This window comes from Periplaneta americana, chromosome 14 (assembly GCF_040183065.1).
Source record: "Periplaneta americana isolate PAMFEO1 chromosome 14, P.americana_PAMFEO1_priV1, whole genome shotgun sequence".
NCBI lineage: Eukaryota > Metazoa > Arthropoda > Insecta > Blattodea > Blattidae > Periplaneta > Periplaneta americana.
In genome coordinates this window covers 77,006,489-77,024,527 of record NC_091130.1, presented here as the reverse complement: position 1 = coordinate 77,024,527, position 18,039 = coordinate 77,006,489, and the positions used below count along the sequence as shown (strand labels likewise).

Genomic DNA, 18,039 nt, shown 5'->3' with positions numbered 1-18,039 from the left:
TACTCTTATCATTGAAATTATAAATATACATTGTAATCCTACAAATTGTTAGTACATATTTTACTCATTTTTCTGAAAATGTCTTCTTTCTTCCTCATTCATGTTTAATTCTCCTTTGTATGCATGTGTGTATAAGTAATTTTCCTCAGTGTTGTATAGGGCCTAGTTATAATTTACATTTGAATTTTTAATTCTTGTAATTTGTAATATTGGTTCACTTACCACTTGCATATTCATTGAGTATAACTTCTAGTCCTATATTTTTTGTAATTATTATTTAGTATGTTTGCAATATTTTACTCAACTTGTGGTTGTATGACTATAAAAATTTTTTCTTAGTGTTCTTTATATATATATATATATATATATATATATATATATATATATGTATGTCTGTAACCATTAACTTGTATTACAGCAAACTGTATCAGCTACTTTTGTTTCTGGCTAAGTGGAAGAGAAGGCCTGATGGCCTTAACTTCGCCAGAATAAATAAATATTAAGCTATTAAATAGAGCTAACTGTGCCTGCACCATAGTGCGTTCAGATGACTTCTCCTGCTGTAACGCATATGTTAACGCCTTACCTGGACGGCAACTTCAACACAAGTGTACAGAGTTACTCTCGACACAGAAGGGGCGTTACGAATGAAGTCTGATTACAGCATTGTGCAATGAAAAGGCATTCGACGCTGTATGGACTCAATATTTAAGAATGAGATTAATAACATGAAATCTGCCTGTCTACATTCATATTCTAGAAAACTTTCTCAGTAATAAAAATTTTAATTTTACAGTAAATGACCTCAGAATAAGTCAGGGACCGCAAACTTGTGTTTCGCGAAACAGCGCCTGAACTCTGACGTAAGTGCCACGTGACAACACCCCTCTCCGCGCTGAACCTCTTCCTCTAGCGTTGTCTGTACTGTCAGTAATGGTTCACTCTGTTATCCAGTGCTATCTGAATAGTGATTTGGCGTTCATAACAGATATTTCTGAATAGCTGAACAAACTAAACTGCCGACGATCAGAACATAGTTGACATGTACAGTTATGACGCGGTGAAATCTTTTTCCATGATGATAAATGTTTGGAAAATGCATTTGAAAGAAAATAAGTTTCATTATTTTTCTTCTCTGATGTCACTTTCTAATGTTTCCGATTCAAGAACAGATAAATGCTGCGACATCCTGGAAACATTACTTTCAGAATTTAGAGATAGAAGGTTTTGTAATTTTAAACAAACGAAAATGATTTCTATTTGCAAACCTTTTTAGTACACCCATTCTGAAGGTACGACTAGACTTACAATTTGAGGTTGCTGATCTCCAAAATGACACCTTTGCGAAAAGCAAGGATTGTGGTGGTTGATATGTATTTAAAAATATTGACTCTTCTAAATATCTACTTCTTAGATCATTTGCTGCTACAATCGCATCTATGTTCGGTTCTATGTATATTTGTCAAGAATCTTTTTTTTTTTTTTTTTTTTTTTTCAAAATAAACATATTAAAATCAAAAAGAAGGACAAGCTTAACAGATGTCAGCCTTCGTGCACAATTGACAGTGCCTACTCACTGTACGAGACAATCCCTTATTTTGAGATCTTACCGAATGGAAATATTGTAATCAAGACATAAAAGATTGCAGATTAAAATTATGTAATCCTAAAAATATATTCATTCCTTCTTTCTCTTGTTATTTCTTTGTTATGAACACGGAAGGTATTACTCGTTGCACGAATGGTTACCGGCGGCCAGTAGGCGAACTAAAGCATAAACAGTAAACACTACGTAGGATATGGATGATGCAGCTCCAACGTCTTTCTAGAAATCGGCAATAATTCGTGGAACGAGTGATAGTGACGATCACAAACCCCTCTGCTGTCTAGCTTACTGAGACCGATGCTCCCTACCCCCGTCTTCACTTTGCGTGTAGCGAGTATAGCGGGTAGTATTTATATTGCTTCATGAATTTGTGATGTTTTGCGTTGTCTCCAGAATAAGGCCTGGAGCATCCATCGACAAATCTTACCTTCCGAATACACCAACAGAATGCAACAAGCTTAGTACTCAAGTGGAAGGGGAAGAAAGGGGGTGGGTACACTTCTCCTCACTACAGCATTTGATGCGCAGTGCCGGACTGTGAACTTTGAAATGCAACGTTGAACACCGTAGTTAGTATTAATATATTGTTTAATTTATTATCTTCACGTCTTTGCACAGATTTCGTAAAAGAATAAATGATAAATTATAACAGAACAAAAACGGAACAGTAATTTAAAATCAATTTGAGTACGTAACTGATCAAAATCAGAAGTAAAATTACATATGGCTGATTTAAACTGTGAAATGAGATGCTCATCTGTAATATGAGTTCTTATTTTTGATTTTGCAATGTTTATTTTCGTAAAAAATTGTTCACATATAATATATGTGGAGCCATACACGACTATGATTTTAGCTGCAGACGACCTCAGATTAGCGTGTTTTAATTTGTTTAGCAATTTTAAATTATTAACGCCTTCCAAATCTTTATACTGGGGTTTCCAAAACATGTCCTTTAGGAGATCTGCAACTTCACCTTGTATTCACGCCTTACTTTCATTATTTCTAAGCAAAAGGGATTTGCATACAATTGGGAATCAGTTTCTGTACTTCAATATGAATGAATCTTTTGTTATAAAAATGTATTTGTAGTTCATCCAAGAGGTCAATGTAATACTGTAATGTTATGTCTGGTTTATTGCTAAATGATTAGGTATTAGTTATGTTATAAGCAAGGAAGATTAAATGTGTCAATTTTACTTCCACACATCTATACAAAAATTATGCTGTCGTACGTTTGAACTGTATTTTTATTATGCCCCTAAATCTGTCGATTTAATTTCTTGAGGTGTTCTGAAATAACGGTAGGGAATGTCAGATCTAGGAGCCAATTTTCGTCCTCCAACTACTGATTTTTTGTGTCCTATAACAGTTAATTATTTATTAAAATATGAAGACAGGGGGGAAAAGCGTGATAAGTCCAAAATTATTGATTTTCTATTTTAGATGTCATATAATAGCTCTGGTACTGTACATTTGTGTAGTTTAACTGTACAGAATAACGATCTTATAGGTCCAAGGAAATTTGAAGAATGATAACCCAAAGACAACACAATATAATGGGTTTTGAAACTTCCAACTTGCTCTATGTGGAAACAATAAAACGTGACTTATCGAGTTTTTTCCCCTGTAGTTTTCGTATTGAAATCCCAGGTAAGAGTAACGTACTTCAAACATAGGCAACAATTACCGGTACTTAAAATATGTTATATGGAAACATATTGTCATCTAGTCTGCTGTCAAAAAAATATAAAAGTTATATTACCTATTGTTCTGTATGGTTGTGAAACTTGGACTCTCACTTTGAGAGAGGAACAGAGATTTAAGATTGTTTGAGAATAAGGTGCTTAGGAAAATATTTGTGATTAAGAGGGATGAATATAGACTATTATTATGATATAGCGAAGTACATAAGATATTTCCGTGCAGAAATTCTGCGTCTCCATATATGATGAAAGATAAGTGGAACAGAGAAAAATTCTCTCCAGCACAGGGAGTCGATAGTGGCTTAGTGGATGGAGCGTCAGCACGTAGAGCTGAAAACTCGGGTTCAAATCCCGGTGCCGGAGAGAATTTTCCTCTGTTCCACTTATCTTTCATCATATAAGAGGGATGAAGTTACAGGAAAATGGAAAAAGTTACACAACGCAGAACTGCATGCATGTTATTCTTCACCTGACATAATTAGAAATATTAAATCCAGACGTTTGAGATGGATAGGGCATGTAGCACGTATGGGCGAATCCAGAAATGTATATAGAGTGTTAGTTGGGAGGCCGGAGGGAAAAAGACCTTTGGGGAGGCCGAGACGTAGATGGGAGGATAATATTACAATGGATTTGAGGGATATGTGATATGATGGTAGGGACTGGATTAATCTTGCTCAGGATAGGGAACGATGGCAGGCTTATGTGAGAACGGCAATGAGCCTCCGGGTTCCTTAGAAACCATTTTTAAGTAAGTAAGACCTACATAGACTACAAAGAACTTGAAGCGCATGGTTTAAAATCTTGTCAAATCTTTATTAATATGAAACAGTCTTTGACAGACTTTAACAAATCTTTCTTAATAGTGATCAATCTTTGACGGTCTTTGATAAGTTTCCTTGTAAATGACCTATTGAATTGGAAGAAAATTTTGATGTTTTACAAGTAGCTTTAAACCTATCATCAGTGAATTAATCCAAATAACTAGTAAGAAGAAAACTTTGTATACAACAGTAGACACTAGCTTCAAATAGGGTTACCTGGTTGGGTTTTCGATTACATGGTTGGTTTTTTCCCCGAGGTTTTCCACAACCATAAGGCAAATGCCAGGTAATCTTTTGACGAATCCTCGGGCCTCACTTCACATCACTACATCTCGCCAAAATATTGTAAAAGTAAGTAAGTAAAATTGTAAAAAATATTTTATAAAATTGCGAAATGGTAGAATTGTAAAAATTGTAACATATTGTAAAAATTTGTAATAATTGTAATGGTAATCTTGTAAAATTTTGACTTGTTCCACATCTTAAAGCTTCATTGCTAATGTAAGATCTATGAAATATAATAAATGAAATGAAATGAAATGAAAAATGAAAAGCTACAAGTTTGATCTTTACATCCAAACCTATTAACGAATCGAGATACTGACTGGCGTTGTACTCGTATGTAGGTCGGAGCGTTGAATATCGCTACTTAGGTACAAATTCCCAAAAATCCCACGAAACATAATTTCTTAAATAGTTTACGATAAGTTATAATTACGGTAGCCTTACATTACAGTTACTTTAAACTTCTGCCTGAACCACAATTCACGTCACTTTCACATCCGTCTTACTCCAAATTCGTAGTGAGATTATCCAGATAATCCGGGCTGAACAAGTGTTTTGGCGCTATATAAGCGGGCCCGGGCCCGGTGCTGCTCAGAAGTGTTCCGCGCTACAAGATGTTCCGCTGCCTCGTGTTCTGCTGCCTGCTCTGGAGTGCTGGGGCCCAGGAGTGCGACTCCAGGCTGTCAAACGCCCTCAAGTTCTCCATCACGAGTCTTCGCAACCAGACTGGCCACTGGATCGCCCAGGTAAGCACAAACTTCAATAAAGAGGGTTAAGTCAGCCATTATAAATGTCGGTGTTATGGACATTATACGTAATTTCTAATTATAAGTTTAATGACTACTCTTAGGAATTCGTAGTCCCTAACTCAGAATGAAGGGAAATGAAGTTGTGCTGTATGGGCTGTGAAAAATGACGTCACAATGTTCAGTGCACGTACAAGTAAACTCTGATGTCGCTTGTAAATAAAGACCCGCTGTGTCCAAGTACAGGTTGTTATATTGTACGTTTTTATGCGATCTGTCTCACTCCATTCTCTATTTAATCTTTTTAAGTAGATTATTTTACGGCGCTTTATCAACATTTTAGGTTATTCCGCGTCTGAATGAGATGAAGATGATAATGCCGGTGAAATGAGTCCGGGGTCCTGCACCGAAAGTTACCCAGCATTTGCTCATATTGGGTTAAGGGAAAACCCCGGAAATAAACCTCAACCAGGTAAATTGCACCAACCGGGATACGAACCCGGGCCACCTGGTTTCGCGGCCAGACGCGGTAACCGTTACTCCACAGGTGTGGACCTCTATTTAACGTACCTGAAAAGTTTCCATACAATAACAATGTAAATATTTTTTGTCTGGATTATGTGTAATATATGAATATTAAATACATTACAGTACAGTGTTAAAGAAAACGCACATTATATTTTATTAGCTTTAATTATATTGTAAAATTTTCACTTAATCATTGGAATTCGTTTAAATATTCTGTCGATTTTCATCTGTAACGTTTATATTCAACTTACATTAATAGAAAAAAATGAAAGCATTTTGGAGATCGAAAATTACACTTCGGTTGCCATGGAAATGCTTACGTCATACCCGATAAATACGTGGCCAACGTTAGCCACGCGATAAATACAACAATATAAAATAGTCCATCCCTAAACACAAGGAGTTGCAGCATATATGCGTAACTTACTTGAAAGAATATATATAATTTGAACTGGTAATGCAAATTACGGGAAAACGGCTGAACGGATTTTAACGAGTGACCCCTCATTTTCATGCCTGGCATCCAAAGTTTTTCGGAAAAGTAGTAGTTTTCAGTGAAATGTCAATTTTCCTACATCATTTTCCTATTTTCCAAAATCCATCTGTTGTCAGTTTTGAGAACTAATTTTATTGAATCACGGCCGACTTGATTGAATTTCAGAAAAAAACACACACTACAATAAACAATAGGCTATTACACGAAGGCCATGACCTGCAGGATTGCCGACATATTTAGAGCTCAATTCAATTTGTTATTAAAAACTGATTCTGCAGTGTATAATTTTCTGAGTACAGCTGTGTATTGGATATTCAAATCTACGAAACTTGAGGTGGTTTGATGACATTATTACCATTAGAAATTAAATATTATAGTTAATATCATGATACATCTATTTTTCATTAATAATTGTACATAATATTGATGCTATATTGATGACATGAAAGTGAAACGTTTTGTGGTTATGTAAGTAAATGTAGAGAATATCTTAATTTAGATCTTCATTTCTATAATTTACTGAGTGGCTGCTATATATAACTACAAAACTTAAGTAAGATAATAATATTGTTATTAAAAATCGAATATTTTTATACTTATTAACCCTGTGGGGTTGGGTCTTTTTCATATACTTAATGGCAGTGTAGTGTAGATATTGATATGTGTCATTGTCTTCAGTATTGGCTCGAGAGAGCGCAAAAATTACAGTTCCTAAGGAAAGATCAAAAGGTATTACTTACTGATAAAATAAGAGGCCTACAAAATTTTGTAGTCTCCAGATCATTCCAGCAAGATCTCTTAGTAGGATAAAATGATTTTACGCTCTACATTTCAAGTTCTACATGCAGCAACTATAGACCCTACGAAAATGCTATTGTTCGAAAGCTTAGCAAACCTGACATTTTTTTAACTTTTGCCTACAATCCACAATGACCTGAAATAGCTACTGCTATCGTCCTGACATTTTTACTTGCTTTTTCGCGTTGAAACTCAAACACTGAAGTTGGATAGGTTCAAGAAAAAGTATATGGCCTAAAAAAATCAATTCAGAGGGAGTATGTTTTATTATTATGGAAGCAAATAACTATCAAAAAGACAAGTATTCTCCATTGAAAATAAATGTCAAAAATGTTTATTTGAACTTCTAACGAACTTAGTTTGCAGCAGTATTTGCTGCACAAGCCACTAGTTTATTATAATCCTTGGAGATGGTAGCAATATATTAAACAAATAATGTTATTCAGTTGTGGAAGGGAAACAGAAGCGCATACAATAGATGCGTAACATAGGAAGTTTACAAGGTTTACAAGTTTGGCATTATTCACATAGTTCATAAATACGAGTAATAATAACAATACTTACGAAATATTCTCATGTGCTTATATACAGTAGGCCTATACCAGTTAATTTTTAATTTTCTATAGTTCAAAAACAGTTCCTTACTTCCACTTTTAAAAGTGTATTATGTTTCCATGCATAATTATTTGAGGACTGACTGTTATTTTTAGGTCATTTCATTCCGTTCATTGGTGACACTTAAATTTTATAGCAATTGTAATTATTTATCCTAATTTCATTAGACCTACCATAACCCGTGTACCTATAGACGTTAGGCCTACACATTATCATAGGGATTTCCTCAAATATTCTGTCACTTTCTTTTTGGACTATCATTTATAGAATATATATAAATGAAAGCGTATTATATTGTTCATCAAACGAAATAAATAAAAACTTCCATTTTTCATATTGCACAAAAGCTAAAGTGCAACATTTTTCACTGTTTTTTTTTTTAAGAAATGTGGCGACAAGGTTGTAATATCTACCTTTCTGTTAATGCAACAGATCCTACTCGTAATTCTACAAAAATATTCTTAAGAAGATTTTTTCACTCACCTCTATTTAAAATTTTGCTACAATACCAACGTTTCTTATAAACACAAGGTAAATAAAAAAGAACTTCAATTCTAAGTTAATATAGCAGTACCTGACGCTGAAAAACCTTTGGCCTCTGCAGTTGAAAGAGTCGTTAATAAAATAACTACTCGATATTCTTTATTTGTCGTGTTTAACCTTTTTTTTTCACCGACATAGCTACACTCTAATGCAGACTTGCAGAACTGGGCGACAATTGTGGCGTTGCGTCACTCATAGGATACGTCACTCACTCGTTCCTTTCATTCCCGGGTCATTAACTTGGTAAGGGAGGGGATTTGTATTCACATGTTTGTCTTATGTGATCGCGTACGGGCCACAGATACGTCATTCAAGGCCGGTGGGCTGTGGACGGGGAACCAACACTTTCCCCATGCTTTCCACCCCTTTCTCGCCAGTTCTGTATCCCTGCTGTAATGCAAGTAAGGTGAGGATATATTTTTGTACTGACACTAGTATCTCACAGACTGCGGCCTCGCTGTCCGTGTAGTCAGCACGATGCAGAGCCGCCGCGCAGAGATCACAGGACAAGTACATGATCAGGGGCGAACTTCCAGTTTAGTGGAATGGAAATAAATTTCCACACACAGCGCATCGAGATGCGAACAGTTTTGTTCGTATCTTCACGCGCTTTCCACGGAACCATAGCGGTAAACCAGCAAACCTACTTGATATTTTTGCTAACGCCACTCTTCAGTCTACTTTTTCGGCGATTATGATAAAGAGTCCTGTTCTGTGGTTGAGGCACCCATTAAGTCGGATTCTTTCCTCTCCGAATGATAGAATGACATAAATATGGAAATAAGCGGTATGGATGAAGATGTATCCAGGGTCGGGCACAGAAAGTTACTCAGTACTTGCTATTATTGTGTTGAAGGAAAATCCCGGAAGAAACTTAAACAAGGAAATTTGTGTCAACCAAAATTCGATCCCGGGCCTGCTAGTGTCCCAACCAAATACGTTGACCGTTATTCCAAAACATTGGACACACGAATGATAATATGAATATTTAAGATACTAAGTGTACAGGGTGTTCTATTTGTAAGTACAGTCTAGAAATTCTGCAGGTACAGGTGGAGCATGGGGCAGGAAAGAAGGAGGCGGGACCATGGGTGCTCGATATCGATCACAAGACTGCCAACTGCGAGGACTCAGAGGCCGTTCTTATAGCAGCGACAGTCACAGGTATTTATTATTATTATTATTATTATTATTATTATTATTATTATTATTATTATCATCATCTTAAAAATCGTCAAGTATGAATTAGACCTCATTAACAGTACTGTTCGGCCTCATCCAGTGATATTCACGAAAGTCTTCCTTTTCTTCTGAAACATTTTGGTTCGCAATCTGTTGTTATTTTAATAATTTTGTTTTCATTTCATTCTCAAAATGTGTTGGGTTTAATAATTTTAGTACATTTCGATTCAATTTATGAATTACTTATATTGTTGAAGTTATAAACAAATTATAAAAGAGGAAAAAATCAGATTCATTGGGCATACAATCGACATAAAATATTTTTATTTAAAACATTGGAGAGGAAAATGCTCTGTAAAAAAAAATAAATAAATAAAGGAAGGGGAAGGCCGAGAAGGAAATACATCAATGACATGCTCATTAGAATAAAATGCAACAACTATGAAAAATTAAAAAGTACAGCAGAGAAAGGAAAAACATGGTAGAAGCGACAAGGAGAAGCATTTTGCATTGATTGATTGACTGTTGAAGTAAAAGTACAATAATTCATTTTTGACAGATCCACTCACATATTGTAAACATATTTTTATTAAATTATGAAAATAGATTCTTAAAATTGATATAACTATTAAAACGTATTAATGGTTTTCGATTAATCTATTTGCACAAGTATTCTATCTTATTGCCTACTTACCTACATTTTCGACAGTTGGGACATGACAGATTAGGGGCCGATCTCGGAACTACAACCTATATTTATAGTGTGGTGGAAAATAATATGGCGATGTACATAAATGTAGGGTTACCAACGTTTGGGAAACATATGATGTTTGAAGCAGGCCTATTATATAGAACTGTAATACGTAAAAAGAGGAAATATATCACTAATTATACTGTATTATCGAATTTACTTCGCAATTGCCACAATGTAGCGAGCTGTAACAATAGAATTCAGATTTTAAAAGGCACACCGACTTTCAAGTGAAGCAGCACTAAAGCTAGCCTATACTTATAAATACTATAATAGCAGCACAACTGTTGTTACCACAGAAACACGCTCCAGGTCTATGTAAGAGGGTGGAACGGAAAGTAACGCATAATATTTTTTTGCGTTGGTATTGCGGCTGGGTTGTTGACATTTCATCGAAATATAGTTTGAAGTTTTCACTACAGACACAATTTGTTTTGCGTGTGCAGCTCTAGAAAGAGAAGCGTGAACTACGCAACAAAGATGGCGCGTATATTACTGTCGTCAACTTGTGAAGAGCTGCGAAGTGTTGTGCGATTTTTATGAGCTGAAGGACATTCCCGAGTGAAATTCAAGGGGACATGTGTGGCGTGTACGAGGAAGACTGTATGGACAGTAGTAACATTTGCAGATGGTGCGTATTCTTCGCAGACGGTCGTGAGAACCTTTGTGATTCGCCACGTTCCGGGCGGCCGGTAACAGCTGCAATCCAGTGGAATGTCACAGGCATTGAGTCGGCAATTTTGAATGACCGGTCACAGTATAGAGAACATACAGTAAAGACACCTAAGCCATTTCGTGGGAACAAATTCTGAGTGCGCATGTCACGAAACCGGGTGTATTATCTGGAACCTCCACCAGATGGATCTCCATCTACAACAGGCCTGGCATAATTTAATATTAACTGAAAACATTCATTACTCATATTTTAATAATTTTAAAGACATGAGGCAAACGAATGGCAATATAACCATAATAATAATTACTTCCGTATGCAATCATCGTGAAAATATTCACTAATTGACGCTAACGTTCAAGTCACTGTTTGAGGCTTATGTTGGTAAAATTGATCCAAGTACAACATAATACATCATGGCGTCCGTTGCGGTGAAGTGCGAGCATGAACGTCAACAATGGATATAAGTATTTTAACTTCCTAGCGATATAATATTAATGATAGATAATATACATACAAGATTATTCGTATTACTGACCAATAAAATAAATAAATAAACATTTTACTAATATTTTGATAGTGGTTTGATACTACAGACATAGTTGGATTCATTGAGAACTAGACCTTACTGAGCTTGAATTTAGTACCAACAACATCAAAGGTCCCGACAAGAGTTGTCCCTACAGATTCTTCTTATACTGTGAACCGGTGGATCCAAATGCGAACCTTATCTCAGCAGTTCAATATGTCATACGGTGCAGTGTACGATATCGCGCATGACACATTGAAATTTCATAAAGTTAGTGCCCGCTGGGTGCCTAAGAACCTGACAGACGACCACAAGGGCCAGCGAATAATGACATGCTTGGACCACTTAAGGCGTTACACTGCAGAAGAGCATGACTTTCTGAAAGGAATTTTTACTGGTGATGAGTCTTGAGCTTACCACTACACGCCCGAAATAAAGCAGGCCTCTATGAAGTGGAAGCATGCTGCTTCCCCAGCAAAGAAAAAATTCAAAGTGACGCAATCTGCAAAGAGAGTGCTTGTGACAGTGTTCTGGGATATGCATGGTGTTTTGTTGGTGGAATTTGCTAAACACGAGACCATTGTGAATGCTGCAGCCTACATTCAAACTTTGGTAAAGTTGCGTCGTGTCCTTAGTGACAAACGCCGTAACATTAATGCTGACGATGTCAAACTTCTTCATGACAATGCTCGCCCTCATGTCGCGGCTTCTGTTCGTGAAAAAATCAACACATTTGGTTGGGAGGTGCTCCAGCATCCATCATAGAGTCCAGACCTTGCACCGTCGGACTTGCATCTGTTTGGTCCCATGAGGAAATTCTTGACCAGCCATCGCTTAGCGATCGATGCAAAAGTGCAATCAACGTCCGCAGATGGCTATACTCCAACTGAACTGACTTCTATGAACAGGGTATACTGCAACTGGTAGCACGATGGGAGAAATGTGTTGAGAAACTTGGCGCTTATGAAGAAAAGTAGCTGAAATATGTGAGTTCATTTGTGTATTTTTTTTATTTTTATTCACCTATTAAACATATTTTTTTTAATTATTGTGCGTTACTTTCCGATCCACTCTCGTAATATTGAATAATGTTTTCAGAGTGCAACGTTAATCTCATGTTCCAACTCTCGAAAACAGCACTATAATATACATTCAACTAAACTCTACTAAAGATTGCAAGAGCTCAGAATGCCTCTCTGACGTCAGCAAGAGTTAATAGACAATAAAGATGCCATAGTCCACCCAGAATTAGAAAGTATTAGTAAATCAGCGAATTTGCAAGATATACTCATGTCAACTATTTAAGTCAACCAATCACAAGCGATCGGGAACAAGGGTTGCCATGGAAACGGAAAAATGTTGCCAATTTACTTTTAGTGAAGTAGTCGACGTGGACAACAAAGTGTATTACTTCGAAACAGATGTTTGGCGTATTTAAGGTATATATTCGTACCTTACGTTACTTTTTTTTTAAATATATTTTAACACTATTTTGTTTGAAACTATTTTAAGTTCGAAGTTTCATCAAATTTTTTATTCAAAGAATGCTTCCATACGCGGGAGAATATTCACAAAAGAATTAAGTTTCACAACTTTCCCTTCATCAGTCTCGTTTCAGAGTACTGCTAGTTACTTTACAAGTCATGCCATTATAAGCCACTAACATTTTTTCGTAAATACTAAATTAATATTACAAATGGGTACGATATGCGAGTAGCTATTTCATGTGAATCAGTATAAAATCAATTATATCTATAATAAAACCTACAAATTATAAATGAAGTAAATTATCTTACATTTTGAGGTCATAAAGACTGATCTAAGCTAGCTTAGTGGTAAAACACTAGATACGCATTCGGGAGATGCCGGGTTTAAATCATGGGCTCGGACAATCTGATCGTGTTTTTTCACGGTTTCCTCGATCATAAAGAGTCATTCAAAATGAAAAGTAAACGCAAACGCTACGTGAACGCCAAGCTTGCTACGCCCTCTTGTTAGAAAAACGAAAAATTAACATGGATATAACTTTAGTATCAACATAATGTGATATTCCATTTTAAAGATTAATGAAAATTGGTCTGACCAAACATATGGATTACCCAACAAATTTAATTGATACAGATTTTAAAGTATTAAATTAACTACTGAAGAAATTTATAAATATATTTTACTAACTTACTACCACATAAATCAAATAAAACATAAATCTAATCGACATAAATATCGTACTCGAGGACAAAAGCCTACTTTCCCATTAATTGAGCCTAAATGTCATACAAGTGCAGCACTTAAACATGGTGCTAGTTTCGGCCCAAGACTTTATAATAAAATTACAAACCATTTTCCAAATTCAAAATATTTAAAATTGAAGCTTTTAAAAAAGAAATTTATAAAATTATTCATGATATATAATATTAACAAATGTATTTTTTATCTTTTATTTTTGTCGACTATTATTCATGTTTTTATTGAATATCATTGGTTTCTGTCTGATTGTCATTTTATATTAAATGTGTTTTTTCCTCTCTTTTTTTTCTTTCTTCTTCTTCCTTTTTTTTTGTTCTTGTGTGTTAATAATTATTGGTTTGAATTAAGTTACTTACTATAATTAGTAAACTGTCCTTGCAAATTTTATTTTATATTATTGGCTGAGACCACACCGTATGCGAGCCTGGCTCTTGCGGTAGTGGCTAGAAACATTTTTGTTTTATAAATTTAATTTGTACTCACTAGCTAGCTACCTAGTTAGAAAAATTAAATAAATAAAGAGGAAAATCAAAAGAATAGATTGGAAAAATAAAGGAATATATAATCCCCCCCCCCAAATCCATAAATTTATTAAAAATGAGCGTTGAAATTAAAACTTGCATACCTTTTTCAAAAAATGAAAATGGATACAATTTTAGTCGGACTTGGGATATTCTTTTTACAGGATGGTAGCCTATGCAACTATGTCAAGTAGCCTAAATTGTCAAATTCGGTAAATATTGGATTTGTGATGTTTGTCTTGAAATAATTTATTAAAAAAAAAAGTAAATCAAATTTTTCACACAAAATTAAATTCCGTTACCTCTTACTAGCTACAGTTCGACTTGTTATTCTCTTTCCTTTCATTGTCTATTCTCATAAAACTACACTGCTCCTAAATAATAAACACTCGTTGTGATAGCGCCTCCGGCCGACAAGACCAGTCTTCGAGCCCTGGGTTACGACCTGATTTTCGGTTTCGGCTACTACAAGCTACACACCAACGTGAAGACGTGGGAGGAGTCGCAGGAGGTGTGCAAGCACGAGGGCACACACTTCCTGGTGGTGAACACGGACCAGGAAGCCAGGGCCCTCAAGACGCTGTGGGACAACACCCCCAAGATCCCCAAGGCGGCCCACAACGACTGGGCCTGGGCCGGCTTCCACGACCAATTCAAGGAGGGCGAGTACCTCACCATCTTCAGTGAGTGTCCTACTCTAGGTTTATCCAGAAACTTCCGTTTTCCCTACTAAACATTTATATATCTGTCTATCTTCCAATTTATCCGTTCTTCCATCTACCTTTCCATCCGCCCATCTTCACATCAGTTCGTCACCTATGTAGCCAAGTCATCCATTCATCCATCTAGCCACACACCCACCCCTACATATAGTCATGCAAACGTCCGTTGTCCCTTTACCCATCCATCCATCCATCCATCCATTCATCCATCCATCCATTCATCCATCCATCCATCCATCCTCATCTCATCTAATTAATTAATTCATTCATTTATTCTTCGATCCATTCATTCATTCAACCATATTATATCCATCCATTCATTTATTCATTCACCTGCTTTTAATTTATTCATTTGTGCATTCAATAATTTATATTTCCTGGTATTAATCAATTCATTCATCTTTCCATGCACCTAGACATCCATCATTTAATTAATTCATTCATTCGTCAATTTGTATTTAGTTTGTCATTCATTCATCTGAAGCAAGATCTTAAATATTTAGAATTAAAAGGAAAAATATTCATTATACTCGTACCAGAGTGCTGCAGAACAGCGTTTACAACCGGTTTATATTCGACCGGTTGCAGATGAACCGGCGAGGTTGGACATTCGTTCGGATATTGGACCTTGAAACGGTTGCGCCTGGCTAGACAGAACCACAGATTTAGAGGAGAGAATACCAATACAGGAACTCTGATGTCATTTTGTAACTACACAAATGGAGTAATTGGAGGACATTTACTTTTCCTAATTAAAAAAAGAGTTAGCTTGAAATTCTTAGGAAAATATTTGGGGCTAAGAGGGATGAAGTTACAGGAGAATGGAGAAAGTTACACAACGCAGAACTGCACGGATTGTATTCTTCACCTGACATACTTAGGAACGTTAAATCCAGACGTTTGAGATGGACAGGGATGTAGCAAGTATGGGCAATCCAGAAATGTACATAAAGTGTTAGTTGGGAAGCCGGAGGGAATAAGACCTTTGGGGAGGCCAGGACGTAGATGGAAGGATAATATTAAAATGGATTTGAAGGAGGTGGGATATGATGGTAGAGACTGGATTAATCTTGCACAGGACAGGGACCGATGGCGGGCTTATGTGAGGGCGGCAATGAATCTCCGGGTTCCTTAAAAGCCATTTGTAATTAAGTATTATTATTATTATTATTATTATTATTATTATTATTATTATTATTATTATTATTATTAGAAGTAGTAGTAGTAGTAGTAGTAGTAGTAGTAGTAGTAGTAGTAATTCTGAAACCGTGCATTTCTGAAAAAAACACTTAATTGGATTTTTGTGTTATCACACCACTGCCTCTATACTTCATGCACTGAGAAAGTAAAAAACATTGGAGCATTATTTGTTGTAAATTTAAATGTTGGAGACATAGTCGAGTCACATATTCTTACTCGCATCATTAGATCACAAGGTCTCATCCATTTTTCAGACGAGACGCTGAAGTCTGCAGGCTACGCGAAGTGGAATGCACAAGAACCGTCGGGCACCAATCAGAATTGCGGGAGTTTCGGCCGCAATCTGCTCCTGGCAGATTACCCGTGCTACAACAAGTTGGCATTCTTCTGCGAGCAGGAGTTGCTATAAAGACGACAACGTCATGGTCAAGGAAGTGTATTCATTTGTTTGTTGGCTAATATATGTTGGGCTTTTAGTTCTACTTCTACAGGGACATCATTTTATTTTTACTTCAACTTTTATTGTACCTGAGTTTTTTAATGTACTTCACTCCCACCCCTTCTACTAACGAAGTTCCAACCCAACTGTCGTCTATACAGAACCAAGGCCGCAATACTGAGTTAGTGATTATAGTACGTTTCAGAAATGTGTTCGCGTTTTCCAGTGACGAAAATTTCCAATATTGAATCATATTTTCGCACAGGTAATGTCGTCCGTTTGCCTACGTCGCATCCCGATTTCCCCCACTGCTTCTGCTCGCTCCACTGTAAAAACTAGTGACTGGGCTTTCTTAGCTCTTTTCTGAAAACATTAATTTCTGTTATGAATTAATTGGACGTCTACGTAATATTATGCAACTGTTCAAAATAACTTAAATAAAAGGCCCTCGCTAAGTAATTAACTATCACGTGATTCCCCCCCCCTTCTACGATACTGCGACATAACCACTTGGGCGGACAGTAGATAGCATGTCTGAGTAATTTTATCTGTGCGGGTCGGGCAGAAGTGAAGATTGAATTTACAGTACGTAAGGTACTTTTTTATAGAGTAGATACAGAATTACTTCAATATGAGTTACGAAGTATGAAGGACGAAACTGGTAATTGAAATTAGATGCAATAGTCTATAGTGCTTTAATAGGCACAAAAGAACTGAAGCCTGTATCGAAATGAACATTTTGAAAAATGTGTTTAATATCCATATTATGATTATTTTTCATTTTAACTTCATTCTCTATATCGTACGCTAATGTGCTGTAGATAGTATAATATACACTGCATAATGAATAGTTCGCATGGATAGCTCAGTTCGTGAGTAAAAACACTTATTATTAATACTGTACTGTATTTTTATTAAACAAAACCTAATGAAAATTATCACATTCAAAATCGCTATATTTCCTACTTTACGTAAATGGATGAACTACTTTTCTTCCCTTCTGTACCTAGTAAAGTGATTTGTTTGTATTTTACGCCAGTATCATCGAACTCCAGTCGTGGAAGGAGGTAGCAAACTGTGTTGTTCCAAAGGTATAGCCAGGTTAATATTAAACATATTAGTAAAAATAAAATGATGTCCCTGTACATCTTTCGATGGAATTTAAACATTTTTTAAGGAATTTTGGTAGTGATGTATGTAGCTGTACGTGTTATGGAGAAGCGAAATTATTAATTCTTGCTTATTTCAGTATGAACTTATACTAATATTAGTAGTATTGTTTGTAAATTGAGGTAATTCTATTATTTATGTGTGACATTTTGCTATTTAGCGGGATAGAAAATAAAGATATCCACTCAATGATCTATGTATTAATCAACTACCACTATTATAATTTCACTTTATTCCCCCTGTAGTTTCACTCTCCTATCACCACGGCATGGCGCGTCCTCAGGTTGCGGATAGAGGAGGCGGCCTCCAGATGTGGAGGGTAGCTGCGAATATATTGAATAAGCAGTCGTGGACAACCGTTAAGGGGTGGTCCTCCAGCTTGGGGGTTGGGCGAAGGGCTAACAACCCATCACCGTAAAAAAAACAGCTTCTTACGAAACCATACAATAAGCCTTGTA

General features: G+C 36.1%; 1 protein-coding gene across 1 annotated transcript; it reads left to right on the top strand.

Annotated features, from left to right (window-relative positions):
- The first annotated feature begins 5,030 nt into the window (after positions 1–5,030).
- LOC138713474 (hemolymph lipopolysaccharide-binding protein-like) lies at positions 5,031–17,764 on the top strand. Its single transcript, XM_069845600.1, has 4 exons — positions 5,031–5,167; positions 9,200–9,311; positions 14,452–14,733; positions 16,227–17,764. Exons 1-4 carry the CDS (start codon positions 5,036–5,038, stop codon positions 16,379–16,381), a joined length of 681 nt encoding a protein of 226 aa, XP_069701701.1. The 5' UTR covers positions 5,031–5,035; the 3' UTR covers positions 16,382–17,764.
- Positions 17,765–18,039: the final 275 nt, after the last annotated feature.